This window comes from Oncorhynchus nerka, linkage group LG20, assembly GCF_034236695.1.
Source record: "Oncorhynchus nerka isolate Pitt River linkage group LG20, Oner_Uvic_2.0, whole genome shotgun sequence".
Classification (NCBI taxonomy): Eukaryota; Metazoa; Chordata; class Actinopteri; order Salmoniformes; family Salmonidae; genus Oncorhynchus; species Oncorhynchus nerka.
The window spans coordinates 28,658,138-28,676,348 of NC_088415.1; the positions used below are offsets into that span (position 1 = coordinate 28,658,138).

The window sequence follows — 18,211 nt, forward strand, 5'->3', positions numbered from 1 at the left end:
ATCAACCTAATTATCGCTGATGCCGCACTATGTTTGCTGTGAAGGAGAGAAAGGGCAGCTCGAAGACGTCTCGAAACTGTATATGCCTCTGGCTTTCCTATTAACACATCTATTTTCGCGTCTATTGTCGCGGTTCCCTAAAAAAAAACCTGGATACCTCGGCGTTGCGACTGGCTTGGGATGGAGGTTTGTTGTCGTGGTTGCATGCCATGCTGTAGTCGACTATGGAACTGGATATGGCCCGAATTCCATTACCCAAATATGACCCGACCAGCCGAAATCCCCACTATTTCAGGTGATATCCGTGCCCCGTCCCCCAAGAAGAAACCGACTCAGCTCTATGCGGCTCTTTTCGATTTCGAAGCCAGGAGCGAGGAGGAGCTGACTATCAAGGAAGGTGACAAGCTGTCAGTAATAGAAAAGAGGGGGGATTATGTGCTTGCCAAAAAACTTACCGGTTCGATGGAGTCGGGACTGGTCCCGGCTACATATGTGGCCATTCTACAGGACGAGTTCGCTAATCACAAGTGAGTGGCGCGTTTATGCGCGCGGTCAACTTCAATATTGTTTCATTCATAATATGCAGTTACGATTTCACCATGTTTCTTTCACTCGTTTCGGGTTTGATTGGCTTTTGTCCACCATATTGTATAGGATCATGTTTAACCTACCAGGTTTACCAATAAGGTATTCCACAACCTAGAGCGACATCTTTTTGGACGTATTTATTATTATATTTTTTGGGGTCTGGTCTGGACCGGCCTTAATTGATTTCTGGACCCATAGCCGCGGGAAGTAGGGGGTACTGCTGAAAATGTATAATTATACTTTTTTTCTTCACAAAAGTAGCACGCTGGGCCTTTACTAGTCCTGTATTAGCGGACCAATATAGCATTTTCTAGCGTAGCTCGGGCAAAAAAAATCACAGCACCCCCACCCTGCAACATCTTCCATCTGGACCGGCCTTGATTTGGCTAAAACATGACACTATATTTACAAAATATATGGACACCCCTTCAAATTAGTGGATTCGACTATTTCAGCCAAACGTTGCTGACAGGTGTATATAATTGAGTACACAGCCATGCAATCTCCATAGACAAACATTGGCAGTAGAATGGCCTTACTGAAGAGCTCAGTGACTTTCAACATGTCACCGTCATAGGATGCCACCTGTCAAATGCCTGCCCTGCTAGAACTGCCCTGGTTAACTGTAAGTGCTGTTATTGTGAAGTGGAAACTTCTAGGATCAACAATTGCTCAGCCATGAAGTGGTAGGACACACAAGGGGTGCTGAAGCGCACAGCGTGTAAAAATCATTTGTCCTCGGTTGCTTCCAGAGGCAGTTTGGAACTCACTACCGAGTCCCAAACTGCCTATGGAAGAAAAGTTAGCACAAAAACTGTTCATCGGGAGCTTCATACAATTGGTTTCCATGCACAAGCAGCCACACACAAGTCTAAGATCCCCATGCACAATGCCAAGCTTTGGCTGGAGTGGTGTAAAGCTCACCGCCATTGAACTCTGGTGTAGTGGAAACACGTTCTCTGGAGTGATGAATTACACTTCACCATCTGGCAGTCCGACCGACAAATTTATAAAAAATAAAAACAGAAATACCTCATTTACATAAGTATTCAGACCCTTTGCTATGAGACTCAAAATTGAGCTCAGGTGAATATGGTTTCCATTGATCATTCTTGAGATATTTCTACAACTTGATTGGAGTACACCTGTGGTAAATTCAATCGATTGGACATGATTTGGAAAGGCACACACCTATCTATATAAGGTCTCACAGTTGACTGTCCATGTCAGAGCAAAAACCAAGCCATGAGGTCGAAGGAATTGGCCGTAGAGCTCCGAGACAGGATTGTGTCGAAGCACAGATCTGGGGAATGGTACCAAAAAATGTCTGCAGCATTGAAGGTCCCAAAGAACACAGTAGCCTTCATCATTTTTAAATGGAAGAAGTTTGGAGCCACCAATACTCTTCCTAGAGCTGGCCGCCCGGCCAAACTGAGCAATCGGGGGAGAAGGGTTCCTCTGTGGAGATGGGAGAACCTTCCAGAAGGACAACCATCTCTGCAGCACTCCACCATTCAGGCCTTTATGGTAGAGTGACCAGACCGAAACCACTCCTCAGTAAAAGGCAAATGACGGCCCACTTGAAGTTTGCCAAAAGGCACCTAAAGACTCTCCGCCCATGAGAAACAAGGTTCTCTGGTCTGATGAAACCAAGATTGAACTCTTTGGCCTGAATGCCAAGTGTCACGTCTAGAGGAAACCTGGCACCATCCCTGCGGTGAAGCATATTGGTTTCAGCATCAAGCAGATGTTTTTTAGCTGTAGGGACAGGGAGACTAGTCAGGATCGATGGGAAGATAAACGGAGTAAAGTGCAGAGAGATCCTTGATGAAAACCTGCTCCAGAGTGCTCAGGACCTCAGATTGGGGCGAAGGTTCACCTTCCAACCGGACAACGACCCTAAGCACACAGGCAAGACAACGCAGGAGTGGCTTTGGGACAAGTCTCTGAATGTCCTTGATTGGCCCAGCCAGAGCCCGTACTTGAAGCCGATTGAACATCTCTGGACAGACCTGAAAATAGCTGTGCAGCGACGCTCCCCTCCAACCTGACAGCGCTTGAGAGGATCTGCAGAGAAGAATGGGATAAACTCCCCAAATACAGGTGTGCCAAGCTTGTACAGTGGCATCATACCTAAGGAGACTCCTGGCTGTAATCGCTGCTAGAGGTGCTTCAAAAAAGTACAGAGTAAAGGATCTGAAATGTAAATGTTATATTTACGTTTTTAATTTTTAATAAATGTGCAAAAATAAAAAGTTTATACATTTTAGAATAAGGCTGTAACTTAACAAAATATGGAAAGTCAAGGGGTCTGAATACTCCGAATGCACTGTAAGTGCAGTTGACATATGAGCGCGATTATAAATATTATATTTTGCAATCTTCAGTTGGCTCATCTTTCCTATATTAAATGTATTGAAAAAAATATGAATGTGCTTATAATGCTTACTTCAATGAGAATGTACAATATGTGCTGTTGAAATTTGGCCATAGAATCAATGACCTAAAAAAATATGTATTTTCAGAGTCTGTAAATGATGTATTTCCAATGTTTATTCAGAAACAAAGATAACCTGTTTTCAACTTCTGGAAAATACATATTTTCTACTCTAATTTTAAACCGGATTTCAATGTACGGAAAATACGTATTTTCAACAACCGGAAAATGCATATTTTTTACGTCCGTAAGATCCGTCTTTTATATGGTTTTTTTCAACGTCTTTTTGCTTACTGGGTAGGCTATATTTAACATAATGTTTTATTTGAGGCTCCAAAAAAAAGATTTGACATGGTCATTATTTCAAATAGAACTCATTCAGATTAAATCATGTCAATTGTTGTTGACTGAGAAGTGACACAGCACATTTACATTTACATTTAAGTCATTTAGCAGACGCTCTTATCCAGAGCGACTTACAAATTGGTGCATTCACCTTATGACATCCAGTGGAACAGCCACTTTACAATAGTGCATCTAAATCTTTTAAGGGGGGTGAGAAGGATTACTTTATCCTATCCTAGGTATTCCTTAAAGAGGTGGGGTTTCAGGTGTCTCCGGAAGGTGGTGATTGACTCCGCTGTCCTGGCGTCGTGAGGGAGTTTGTTCCACCATTGGGGGGCCAGAGCAGCGAACAGTTTTGACTGGGCTGAGCGGGAACTGTACTTCCTCAGTGGTAGGGAGGCGAGCAGGCCAGAGGTGGATGAACGCAGTGCCCTTGTTTGGGTGTAGGGCCTGATCAGAGCCTGGAGGTACTGAGGTGCCGTTCCCCTCACAGCTCCGTAGGCAAGCACCATGGTCTTGTAGCGGATGCGAGCTTCAACTGGAAGCCAGTGGAGAGAGCGGAGGAGCGGGGTGACGTGAGAGAAGTTGGGAAGGTTGAACACCAGACGGGCTGCGGCGTTCTGGATGAGTTGTAGGGGTTTAATGGCACAGGCAGGGAGCCCAGCCAACAGCGAGTTGCAGTAATCCAGACGGGTGATGACAAGTGCCTGGATTAGGACCTGCGCCGCTTCCTGTGTGAGGCAGGGTCGTACTCTGCGGATGTTGTAGAGCATGAACCTACAGGAACGGGCCACCGCCTTGATGTTATTTGAGAACGACAGGGTGTTGTCCAGGATCACGCCAAGGTTCTTCGCGCTCTGGGAGGAGGACACAATGGAGTTGTCAACCGTGATGGCGAGATCATGGAACGGGCAGTCCTTCCCCGGGAGGAAGAGCAGCTCCGTCTTGCCGAGGTTCAGCTTGAGGTGGTGATCCGTCATCCACACTGATATGTCTGCCAGACATGCAGAGATGCGATTCGCCACCTGGTCATCAGAAGGGGGAAAGGAGAAGATTAATTGTGTGTCGTCTGCATAGCAATGATAGGAGGGACCATGTGAGGTTATGACAGAGCCAAGTGACTTGGTGTATAGCGAGAATAGGAGAGGGCCTAGAACAGAGCCCTGGGGGACACCAGTGGTGAGAGCACGTGGTGAGGAGACAGATTCTCGCCACGCCACCTGGTAGGAGCGACCTGTCAGGTAGGACGCAATCCAAGCGTGGGCCACGCCGGAGATGCCCAACTCGGAGAGGGTGGAGAGGAGGATCTGATGGTTCACAGTATCGAAGGCAGCCGATAGGTCTAGAAGGATGAGAGCAGAGGAGAGAGAGTTAGCTTTAGCAGTGCGGAGCGCCTCCGTGATACAGAGAAGAGCAGTCTCAGTTGAATGACTAGTCTTGAAACCTGACTGATTTGGATCAAGAAGGTCATTCTGAGAGAGATAGCGGGAGAGCTGGCCAAGGACGGCACGTTCAAGAGTTTTGGAGAGAAAAGAAAGAAGGGATACTGGTCTGTAGTTGTTGACATCGGAGGGATCGAGTGTAGCACCCCTCCCTCCCTTCATGTTTACTACTGCACAGTTGACAACATTGTAGTATATAACATTTCTGTATGTGGTTACCGTTTACAAATAAAGTTCCTGTCTTTGTGGTCAGATTGGTGCAACTGCAGTCAAGTTGTAGCTTTAGTAACTACTGTATGCGAAGTACAACAGTGGATACACAACTTTTGACTCAGCTCACACCCACACCTGACAGAGTTTCAGGTGAAACCTAAGCGTCATGGAAAGGTACCTAGTGTTTGCAGCACAGCCACACCCATTCTTGTTCATTACTGTAAATAGCCTTCCTTACTTACTCTCTGAATGGAGTCTAGCCTATGAACCACACCTACTCTTCCACTCAAAGCAGCTTGAGTTTGAGAAATAGATCAATTATTAGATTACATTGATATTTGGGGGGTTCACCGCTGTTGTTTTTTAGGGGAAATTTGTGTGTATCTGTGTCAGTGTGTGTGCTCTTGTCTGCGCTTGTCTGCTCCTGTGTGCAATTGTGCATGTGTCTCTTTTTGTCTGTCTGTCTTCCTCTTTCCCTGTCTGCCTGGTCATCTATCCATCTGTCTGTCTGTTGAGGTGGTATTATGGGAACATCAACCGGCTGAAGGCGGAGAAACTGCTCCTAGCCTCTCAGAATAAGGATGGCTCGTTCCTGGTGCGCATCAGCGAGAGCCACAGTGATGAATACACCATCTCAGGTAAGCCTATATTGCATGGTCACATGTTAATTACTTGGTAATTCATTAACACAAGCACCATATGCACCATTTGGTAGCCTACTGGGTAGCTCTGAATTTAAGTAAATACCAGAAAGGACCCATTGTTACCCACAGAGATCCTACTAAATTACATTATTACATTAGAGTTCTAATATTTAATTATGTTGTTACCAAAAAACTTCACTATTTAAATACTATGCAAACAAATACCAGTGGAAAAAGAAGTGCAGTCATTCATTCACCAATGGGTGGCAATAAAGTACTTCCGTAGTTGAGAACCACCATCCTCTGATCACCCCACTGTACTGTAAGCAATGCCCAAGTGCTCATATGTCCTGTTGCTAATATTACTTTGGCCAAGTGTGGGTGTGACATAAGACATTTAAAAAGGAAAACTGTGTGTAAACCACCTTACATTTGAATTGTGTCAAATATAAAACAGTCAAATCATGTTTGCCCTCTCCTCCACAGCCAGAAACGATGGGAAAGTGTTCCATTTCCGAATTCAGCGTTCATTGATCGGGGCGTACTTTGTGTCAGTCAAGATTTCCTTCGCCACTCTGGGGGAGCTGATCCAATACTACCAGAAAAACTCCAGGAGTCTAGGAGTGCCTCTGGATGAGCCATGTGCACAGCAGGTGTGTGTACCACCCGGATCTCACACACAAGTTTTTGGCAGACAAATTCCCCAAAATCCAATCATATTTGTTAGAATAATGTGTTTACTTTGACATCATTGCAGAATCAAGAAGCAGTAGTGTAGTAGCAGTGATCAGACTGTTTTTCCTGGCGACCTCTCCGTGATCAGATCTCTTCTCTCTTCCTTCCCAGCGGAGATGTGACTGAATCAGAGGCTGTGGAAAGCCCCGCAGACACACACGCACTCCCCCCTCACTTCAGACCCTTTTTATTTCATTTTATGCTTTTCAATTTGGGTAATTTATTTAGTATTTGCATTTATATTTCTTAGCAGTTAGACTGATGTTGCCATTTTATACACAATTTGATTGTAGGTGTAGTTATTTGTGCCAAAATCATTTGTCCTCCATGTTCAATTTGACAACAAACAAAAAAAGTAAATGAGAAGCTCATACCAAGACTAGCATGCCTTTAATGCAGTTGACACTTCTGTAGCTTCCTCGTTTTGTTGCATGAAACAAACATTTCGACTGAGCCTCTTGAAAGGAAAGCCAAGATGATTTCAAATTCTCTTCATGAGATAGAAAGGAGCAGATGTTACATTTCATTTAACCATGTGTAGTTTGATTTGCCACGACCATCACAATGTAAACTTGGTAATCATTTAAGTATATATCATCCTTTGTAGATAATTTATTGATAATTTATTGATTGACACTTATTTTGTAGCACTTGATTATCTATGAGTCTAAGTATCAAATAATACAGCCTGTGTTTTTAAAGAAATGTCCCTTATCTTTCAATGTACCTAAGCCACCTGATCACCACACACACACACACAACAGGGCTGTAGTGGAGTGGGTCGAGAGATTCTAGTTCCTGTGGCCACATCACTAAGAAATTAACATGGTCCACACACACACCAATAGAGTCATGAAGGTACGACTATATGCGTTGACCCTTTTTTGCAGTCGACACTAGTTACCACAGCCACAAAGTCATAAACCCCCCACCTATTGCTACAATTTGTCTATTTAAAACCTGATTTAATCTAACCACAATGCTAACCTTATGCCTAACCCTAACCTTAAAGTAAGACCAAATATAAAAAATAAAATTACGATTATGGCCAATTTTGACTTTGTGGATGTGACAACACTTTTTTGCACACACTCATGCATATTGTCACAAACCGTCTCGAAGCCCAAAAAGTGAGACGATTTGGAGATAAGGAATTACTAAATATTTATTAACTAAAGTAAACTAAATAGAATTAGCAATGGTGTGTGTAATCAGTAATCAGTAGTGTAAGTGAGTGGTTGCGTGGATAAATGTGATAATGAGGGGTGTTGAAAGGTGCCAACGCAAACAAACAAAAACAGACACAAAAATACCACAACCAAAATCTATCAGTGTCTGCATGGAGAGTGTCTTCCCAATGAATGGGGAAGAGGTGCATTTATCCTGGGACACACCCGAGCCCAGGTGTCCCATTTCGCTGACGACCCTCCCGGCTCCGTGACATCACCCCCCCCCCCCCCCCCCATAAAACCGGGGACCAACAAAGACCCAGGAACACTATACCAGTCACACAACAAATTGATCCAGCCTTTGCGTCCACTTGCCCCCCCGCCAGCCTCGTCCTCCCCAGACCTCAGCAACCTTTGCGGACAGGAAGCAACCTTTAAGAGGAAAGAAAACGAGACCAGAAGGGAACAGAAAGGAGCGACCGAACAGGACAATACCAGACACAAAATAACAGTCACTTGTCACGTGGACATTCAGGAGAGAGTGCATCAGCAATGACATCAGTCCCCCGGATGTGCCGCACATTGAGATGGAATGGTTATAAATAATAAACACCATCTCAATATCCTCTGATTAGGAAACATCATGGACCTCAAAAGGTGAGGGTTATGGTCGGTGTAGACCACAATAGGTACTACTCCTGACATACACTTTGAAGTGTTGTAGCGCCCATATGAGTGCTAGTGGTTTTTTCAATGACCGAGTAGTTCAACTGATAATGGTTCAACTTTTTGGAAACGAAACAGGCCTCCACACCAGACACATCTGCTTGCAGCAAAACTGCACCTGCCCCCACATGACTAGCATCCACCTGCAAGGTAAATGACAAATCCACGCGAGGAGCAGCCAACAACGGAGTTGAGGTAAGCAACCTCTTTGCATCTTCAAAAGCCTGTTGACAACGAGAAGACCATACGTAAACAGCCTTAACTTTCAGCAAATCTGTCATGGGAGCGACCACAGTAGAGAAGTTCCTACAAAAACTACGATAATAACTAATCATTCCCAAGAAACACATCAGTTCCTTTTTAGTAGTTGGTGGTGGAAAAGCATCAAAAGCTACCACCTTAGCCCAAACAGGATGCACTTCACCCTGCCCAACCACCTTTCCAAGGTATGTAATGGTCACCTGAGCAAACTCACATTTAGCCAGATTTATTGTGAGGCGACCCGCAGCTAGGCGGTCGAACAAGGCTTGAATACTGGACAGATGTTCCTCCCAAGTATCTGCATATATATATATATATATATATCACTACATCGTCCAGATAAACAGCGCACCCAGCCAGACCGGAGACAATCCTGTTCATAAGTCGATGAAAAGTGGTAATATGATGAAAAGTGGCAGGTGCATTACGCAGGCCGAAATGCATAACCGAGTAAGAGTACAGACCAGAGGGTGTAAAAGGCAGAGATTTCACCCTACGCGTCAGTGGCACCTGCCAATAGCCCCTTTACAGGTCAAATTTGCTCAAACTTTGCTGCGCCGACTTGAACGCAGTCCTCCATCCGAGGAAGAGACAATGAATCTGGCTTAGTGACACTTGACCTTACGGTAGTCCGTACAAAATCTGTTTGTCCCATCCGGTTTACTGACCAAGATACAGGGAGAAGCCCAACTGGAGAAAGAAGGCTCTGCCATCTTATTCTCCAGCATGCACCGGACCTCAGCATCCAGACAACGCAGTTTCTCTGAAGAAACTCTATAGAACCGCTGACGAATGGGGTCAGCATCTCCAATGTCAATATCATGTTCCATTAAGTTTGCACGTGTAGGTGTATCAGAAAACAAACCTGGAAATCTCTGAATCAGACCAAACATCTCTGTCCGCCCATCAACAAGTAAATGAACGAGAAGGCTGTCTAAAATATCCAGTCTCTGAATTTTACAATCTACCCTGCAGTATGCAATCGTCGGGACCAGGAACATCCTCCTCATTCACAGACCTAGCATGACAAGAACCCAGCGAATTAATGGTATCGGCCAAAATAACAGACTCCCACTGTAGACTCCCACTGTTCAGTCTCAGAGGAACGTGCATAATAGGGTTAACAAATGTACATGGCACAGTAGGTGCGGTATTCTTTGTTCTGGAGTGGCAACTAGATCATGTTGCTCTGTGCACTGGCTCACAACAGCATATGGACCATGAAACTTGGCTTGAAAAGGAGAACCAACAATTGGCAGCAGAGCAAGAACCTGGTCACCTGGACTAAAGTGATGAGGCTCAGTTCACCGATCAAATATGCTCTTCATTCTCTCCTGTGAAGATGATAACTTCTCTTTAGCCATTTCACCAGCGGAGTACAGGCGTCGCCGGAAATCACACACATAAGATAACTGGGAGTCAGGGGGCTCGGAAGACTTCCAGTCATCCTGGAGAACAGATAGAAGTCCACACACCCCATGTCCAAACAAGGTCATTTGGACTGAAACCCGTACACTCCTGTGAAACCTCCCTAGCGGCAAACAGTAACCAAGGCAACCCCTCCTCCCAATCCATCTCATTACAATAATCTCTCAAAGTCTTAAGTGTTTGATGGAAATGTTCCCGTGCTCCTTGACTTTGCGCGTGATAGGTGCTAGACAAATTGTGTTTAATATGAAGCTGTTGGAGAACCTGACCAAACAGATTAGTGAAATGATATCCCTGATCACTTTGAATGTCCTTAGGGATTCCAAACAGTGAGAAACTGAGTCAAAGTGTTTAGCACAGACTTGGTCGTGATAGACATGAGAGGATAGGCAGCAGGAAACCTAGTGGTCTGACACATCACAGTGAACAGGTAACTACTACCCTTTTTAGAACGAGGCAGAGGACCAACAGTCAATCAGATACTCAAAAGGTTGGCTGAGTAGGGGAATAGGAAACAGTGGTACCGGCTTAATAGGGTGATTAGGTTTACCAGTTAATTGACAGGTGTGACAAGTTGATGAACTCAGAAACATCCCTCTTTAACCTAGGCCAAAATAAATGTCTTATTATGCTGTTGTAGGTTTTCCTCACACCCATATGTCCAGCAACATCGTTGTGGGAAGTTGGCAACACCAACTCACAAAGCTTAACTGGTACAACCTGACCAAAAAACTACCATGAGACACCCACTTTCTCATCAGGACATCCTCTTGGAGGAAATAGCCATGGGCGACATCTCCCAACTGTTCCACAGGCACAATTTGGTCACGCAGCTCTTCTAATGTGGGGTCAGTCAGTTGCGCGTTGATTAGATCGGAGCAGGATACAGATAACGAGATAACAGGGAAAGCAGTGACAGACTTCTTTGTGGTATTCTCTTTAACCGGCGCAGTGACCAGGTCGCGACGGCTCAGAATTGACAGTGTGTTCAAACCTATTCCCCTAATTAGAACACTATTCCCCGAATCATTCTCAGCAGATAAGGGTAACAGACTCCAACACAAACGATTCAGAGGCACCTGTGTCGCTCAGGATCTTCACTGGCACTAGGTCCTTACTTCCTAACAGACACAAAACCCTCTGTAATGAAAGGTAAATAGTCTGGGTCAATATGGACTTTCACATGCCCCTGGGCATGAGACAATGTGTCAGGAGTGAACGGATGTGGAACAGGCGGGGCGAACGCCGTAGGCTTAGATTTAACATAAGCAACATGTACTGAATTTACCCCTAGCCCTGAGAACTGGACATTCCTTTTTCCAATGACCTGAACCTTGACAGTAGTGACACTCTTGGCCAAAGTCAGCTTTACCACGGGAGTCAGGCTCAACCATAGTTGAATGAAACTCTGCCCATGAACCAAAGTATCTCAGTGAGCGAGCCCCAAATCTCTCCGAACGCCCCACTCACTCCGAATACGGGGCTCTGCAAAGACACTTTTGTGAGTCAAAATATACTCGTCCGCCAAAACCGCAGCTTCAGTGACAGTCTTTACTTTACGTTCGTTAATGTACGTGGCTATACGATCAGGGATTGTGTCCTTAAATTGCTCTAATCAGATCACACAGCCCTTGGAAAGTCATAACTGCAGAGGCGGAACAACATGTGTTCATCATCCCTTAAGTTCTAAATCGTTGGAGGTAAGCCTCAGGAACCAGTTCTAAATCGTTGGCGGTAAGCCTCAGGAACCAGTTCTAAATCGTTGCCGTTAAGCCTCAGGAACCAGTTCTAAATCGTAGGCGGTAAGCCTCAGGAACAAATTCGCAAATCTGGAACACAGCCGTTTTAACCTTATCATAACTGACACTGTCGGCTACACTAAGAGCTGAATATGCTTCCTGCGCTTTACCAGTCAACACACACTGCAACATTAAAGTGTGTTCAGAATCAGGCCAAGTCCTAGCGTCAGCAACATGCTCAAACAACGAAAAGAATGTCTCAGGGTCCTTTTCATTAAATTTAGGCAACAACCGTAAGTTCCCAACAATATCAAATGTGTCCGGGGCACGACCCCTAGGTACATCTGGGTCACCTTCCCAGAGCAAACTCTCCCCTGAGAGCTTTCCTTCCCTAACTAGCTCTAGCCGCTCTTGTTGCAGCTCGATTTTAACATGCTCCAAATCCTGTTTAAATTCCAATTCCTTTTCATACTTTAGCCGATCATGCTCTAGCTATAACAGAAGCAGTTCTTTCTGCTGTTCAGAAAGACTACTAGGACTAACCGATGGAGCGACCATTGTAACGTTACAGGGAGACGGAGAGTCCTCAGCAGAGGCTGCCCCAGTGGTAACTTCAAGAATACCTCTCCATCAGATTGGCCTTCAATATCAACCTAATAGAATTTTAGACGTTTATCACTCATTTCAACCTTGTAGTGTTCAGCAACCTTCAACAGCTGTTCTTTAGTACATCATTCTAACAGTTAATCTGATGGAAAGCGAATGAACTCATCTAGGTAAGATGCCATAGTCACAAGAAAACAATATATAATCTCTTCCCCTCTGCTGAGCACACCAGACCACAACCAGAGAAATGACAATCACACTGGGCAGAACAGAAGAGAGATGAGATATATATGGAGCTTCCCCAAAACCTACAGTAACTCAACCCTAGTCTTTGTGTGGATAATTACTCACTGTAGCCCGCTGGCAAGGAAATAAACCATCAGCACGCTGGCAGATTCCCCCAAGCCACAGATGTGCCCCCGAGACAACTGCTCAGTCCACAGACACCACACAAAAACAACAAAATAACCATGCCCAATGTATTCCAAAGTGAAACATGTCACTAAGCCTAATATGGAACCCAGACCGGCTGCGCATGTGCGCCATCGTGCATAAATGTATTTTGTCCCTACACCAAACACGATCACGACACGCAGGTTAAAATATCTAAACAAACTCTGAACCAATGACATTAATTTGGGGACAGGTCGAACCGCATTAAACATGTATGGCAATTTAGCTAGTTCGCTTGCTAGCTAATTTGTCCTATTTAGCTAGCTTGCTGGTGCTAGCTAATTTGTCCTGGAATATAAACATTGAGTTGTTATTTTACCTGAAATGCACAAGGTCTTCTACTTCAAAAATGAATCCACACATAAAATGGCCAACCGAATGGTTTCTAGTCATCTCTCCACCTTCCAGGCTATTTCATCTTTGAACTTATATGGTGATTGGAATCTAAACTTTCATAGTATTACCATGACGACCGGCAAAACAGTTTGTCTTCCTATCACCCACGTGGGTATAACCAATGAGGAGATGGCACGTGGGTACCTGCTTCTATAAACCAATGAGGAGATGGGAGAGGCAGGACTTGCAGCGTGATCTGCGTCAGAAATAGAAAGAATTATATTTTAGCCCTTGGCAACGCTCGAGAAGTGTGGGTGCAAATAATTGAATAACAGATTTCTAAATTTATTTTGCAACGCACGAGACGTGTCTGGTCTGTTCAGCATGTAACAGAGGGAAAAAGGCTATAGCTCAGCATAGCTAGTGTCAATACCCTACCCAAATGTCCCACTAAGGTACACAACCGATTGTACTCACCTCCTCGGACCCATGTCCCAACAGCGAGTAGAGCAAGAGTCTCCAGCCTGGGCAGGGGCCTAGAAACTAACCAATGTACTCTCTCCAATGCAGCACACAACCAACTATCCACCGCAGTGGCAAGTTTACCAAACAAACAAAGGCAACCAGTACTGGGCACCAAACATTACATCTCAAACAAGCTGTAACAAAAGATGCAAACAAAGCACCTACAGAGTTTAAAATTAACTCCACGTCCTCCTAAACATAACACACATACTAGTAAGCCAAATGACACTAGTATTAGTCCTTCATAATGCAACAAAGTGCTATACACCACAATGTTTAGGAAGCAACCTTATGTCCCCAGATGAGCCCCCACTTGTCACGAACCGGCTCGAAGCTTGTAACAAAAAGGAAACGACGTGGAGATAAGGATTAACACAATATATTTATTAACCAAAGTAAACTAAATACAATTAGCAATGGTGTGTGTAATCAGTAGTGTAAGTGAGTGGTTGCGTGGATAAATGTGATAATGAGGGGTGTTGAAAGGTGCCAACGCAAACAAACAAAAACAGACACAAAAATACCACAACCAAAATCTATCAGTGTCTGCATGGAGAGTGTCTTCCCAATGAATGGGGAAGAGGTGCATTTATCCTGGGACACACCCGAGCCCAGGTGTCCCATTTCGCTGACGACCCTCCCGGCTCCGCCCACCGACATCCTATTAAGGAAAACGAGAGCAAAGAAAAAGAATTCGGCAGACAGAGTGGGAGGGTCGTCACAATATTGACGCCACATACACACACTTATGCACTCTCCACATACGCTGCTGCTACTCTGTTTATTATCTATCCTGATTACCTAGCCACTTTTACCTCTACCTACATGTACATATTACCTATTACCTCAACTACCTCATACCCCTGCACATTGACTCCACACAGGTAGTCCTTCTATAAAGCCTCATTGTTGTAATCTATAGTTTTACCATTTTTATTTGCTAATGTTCTTACTTTTTAACTCATTGTTGGTTAAGGGCTTGTAAGTAAGCATTTCACGGGAAAGTCTGCACCTGTTGTATTCGCTGCATGTGACAAATACTATTTGATTTTATTTGACACACAAATGCGTAGTAATTTTGCTTGTAGTTTGCACTTTTGGGACTATTTCATTGGTTCCATTGTACTGGGAAAACAAAATTAAGCACAGCTCAAGTATTTGAAGGTATTCGCCATACCCGGTAGCTGTGTTCTGTGCTGCTGTAACAGTGTTGTGGTGTCCAGTTGTGTGAGGCTGCTTGTAACAGTGTTGTTGTGGTGTCCCCAGAGGGAGCTGATTGACATGGAGCCCTGGGAGCATCCTCGGGAGGAGTTTAAACTTCAAAGGAAGCTGGGGGAGGGCCACTTTGGAGAGGTGTGGGAGGCCCTGTGGATCAACCAGAAAAAGAAGGTGGCCATTAAGATGCTCAAACAAGGTAAGCATGCTAGCTCTCGCTGCTATCATATTAATACATGATTCAGCAACCGACAAGCAGAATTTTGGCAAATATTTCATGAGTGACTATTGATGAGGGAATTATCCTCAAAGACATAATGCAGATGGGCAAGTACAGCAATGGCAAAACGTTATAAAAAGCAGGAACACATGCATGCACAAAACACACAATTACATACTCTCTAACATTGAGTCAGTCCATTTGGGTCAGGGCTCTCACATTGTTCATAAAGAGATTATAATACTACATAGGGTCAGTCCTAAGCTCCTTATCACCTGGAGAGCACTGACCTCAGCCTCTCTCTCCCCCCCCCCCCTGCAGAGGACACTAAGCAGGATGAGTTTGTGAAGGAGGTGCAGGCACTTAAGAACCTCCACCACCCCAAGCTGATCCAGCTGCTGGCCCTGTGTTCCAGGGGAGAGCCCGTGTACATCGTCACTGAGCTCATGACCAAGGGCAATCTCAAGTCCTACCTGGGCAGTGAGTCAGTCACACCCTCCCCTCTGTTCCTCAGTCTTTACATTGCATTCAGTGTGTGTGTTCATAGATGATTATGCTTCACCAATAACATAAATATTCAAAAACCTCAAGTGGTCATTGGGTGCTTGCCTGAAAAATTATGTAATAGCAGGAATCATATATGGCTTGCATATTAAATAACTCCAACTCAGTTCACCTGACAAAGATCTGTTTGAGATTTAAATGTTTTTAACTAATAAACATATATGTTAAAGCAATTGAGTAACTATGCAGACCTTATCATGCTTGACAGATCCTAACCTGTGCACTCACTATGCTGTTCTCAGCGACGGAAGGTCATGTGCTGTCCTCTGCCCACCTCATCTACATGGGCAGCCAGGTGGGTGAGGGCATGGCCTACCTGGAGGACCGACACATTGTGCATAGGGACCTGGCGGCCAGGAACATCCTGGTGGGAGATGACCTGGTCTGTAAGGTGGCTGACTTTGGACTGGCACGGATCATTAAGGTAAGGATAGAATGGATGTGACATGAATGTGAAATGTATGGAGAAATGAAGAGGGAGAACCTATAGGTTAACTAAAGCTTTAGAAAAATATGCTGTATGTTGGGCTTACTTATCATGGTCAAGGTGAAATTGTTCACTCTCAGATAAAGCAAGGATTCTTGCTTAAAAAGCAAAACAAATAATTGGGACATTTCCATAGGAATAAGAAAATATTCTTAGTAAACACAAATGGTTGGATATGTCCCCTCTCTCGCTCTGTGTGTGTGTGTGTGTGTGTGTGTGTGTGTGTGTGTGTGTGTAGGACAGTGTGTACACAGCCAGCAGAAGCACTAAGATCCCAGTGAGATGGACTGCCCCTGAGGCTGCTCTCTACCAGCGTTTCTCTGTCAAGTCTGACGTCTGGTCCTTCGGTGTGCTGCTCTATGAGATGATGTCACGAGGAAAGATGCCATACGATGGTGTGTGTGTCAAAAGTTTTCAAGACAATATTCTTATTTTTACCATTATACAACACGTATCATGAGAAAAAGCCAACCCTCATTACAGTTAATCTATTAACTCTATCTGTAAAAATGCTTTTGAATATTTCCCTCTGACTGATAATATTTATCCCTCTGAATAATATTTATTCTTCTCCCTCTTTCTCTCTCTCAATCTCTCTCTCTCTTTTGCTCTCGATCTCACACAAACACATACACAGGAAAGAGCAATAAGGAGGTGCTGGAGCTCCTGTCGACAGGCTACAGGTTGTCCTGTCCAAGTAGGTGTCCCCCCAAAATCTATCGCATTATGGTGGAGTGCTGGAACCCAGAGGCCTCCAAGCGGCCCTCCTTCCATGCCCTGCACAGCCATCTAGACACCATGTACTCCCGCATCTACTTCAAGACCATCGAAGTCTAGATCTGGAGGAGGAGTAGGAGGCCAAGGGGTGACTGCACTGACATAGACACTCAGACCAATGCAAAGCAGAGGGACTGGACTGCAAGACATTATCTAACATGGTGATCCTTTTTTTTAACACATTTTTGTCTGTTTTTAGCCAGTTGTCTTGGTTTTGTAATTTATGTTTTTATTTGAGGTTATGTGCAATAAATAGTCCTTCCTGGGGAAAGGGAGGAAGGAGATAAGGAAAGGAGGGCAAGAAAAGTGGAGCCACTGTTACAGCCCACCAAGGCCCTATGCTACAGTTTGCCCCACTGCGCACAGGCTAAATGGCCAGTCATACAGAAAGTGCCTATATGTTTACACACTACAAAGACTTATCTCATAGAGACAGCTCATACAGTCCACAGTGATGGAGGACATGGCCATTGAGACTGGAGAGTGAGCCATAAAGGACATCTTTTGGAATTTCTACCAATGGAAGATTTTCTTTTGAACTGATGCAATTTTGAACAGTCAATGCATGATATTGAGGAGATATACTAATACAGTTTGGGATATATGAGCCATATCATAAACGTCCTTTATTCTACTTTGATTAAGTCTCTTCCATATCTTGACTATGCCATTGGGTATTTAACAACCAAAATGATGATAATAAAATATTTTCTAGATAACAGTCCTGTTACATTGTGTGTGTGTATGTTAGGAAGAACATACAATTATAATGCTTCATTTATGTACAAAAAAACGTAACCACCCAATTTCTTTAAATCCTCCCTAAAATAATGGGAAAGCCACATCAACCTCTGGTGCTTCAATCTTAGCTCATTTATAGCTGGCCGTACCGCGGCGCTGTCCACTGGCTAGGTGCTGAAATCGCAGCCAACTTTCATGACCGCTAAACGCAGTGCAGTCCATTGTGCCGAATTCAATTTCGTCCGCAGTTAGTCTTTCAGCGATATTTGGTGAATCTGGGAAAAAGGGGAACATCTTTTCAATTAAATTCATATTACCACAATTGGATTTGTGTGTTTGAATCAAATAGAAGTAGTGATATGACACGAAAAACGTAGGCCTAGTCTACAGTAGTATGCATTGGCAGCTGGAGTAAAATGCATTTTGACTTCTGTTATTGTTTCTTGTTATTATTATGGCCAGTAGGCCTACAACATTAGCTCAGCGAATCTCCCCAGATGGGTTTACAATGCATTCGGAAAGTATTCAAACCCTTTTACTTTTCCCACATTTTGTTACAT

At 44.2% G+C, this 18,211-nt stretch overlaps 1 protein-coding gene across 1 annotated transcript; it reads left to right on the forward strand.

The window, feature by feature from the left end:
* The first annotated feature begins 18 nt into the window (after positions 1-18).
* Positions 19-17,951, forward strand: LOC115102201 (tyrosine-protein kinase SRK3-like). The gene is made up of 8 exons (XM_029621870.2): positions 19-527; positions 5,542-5,663; positions 6,156-6,322; positions 14,914-15,061; positions 15,404-15,562; positions 15,889-16,070; positions 16,372-16,528; positions 16,771-17,951. The coding sequence occupies exons 1-8, from the start codon at positions 181-183 to the stop codon at positions 16,968-16,970; spliced, it is 1,482 nt and encodes a 493-aa protein (XP_029477730.1). The 5' UTR covers positions 19-180; the 3' UTR covers positions 16,971-17,951.
* Positions 17,952-18,211: the final 260 nt, after the last annotated feature.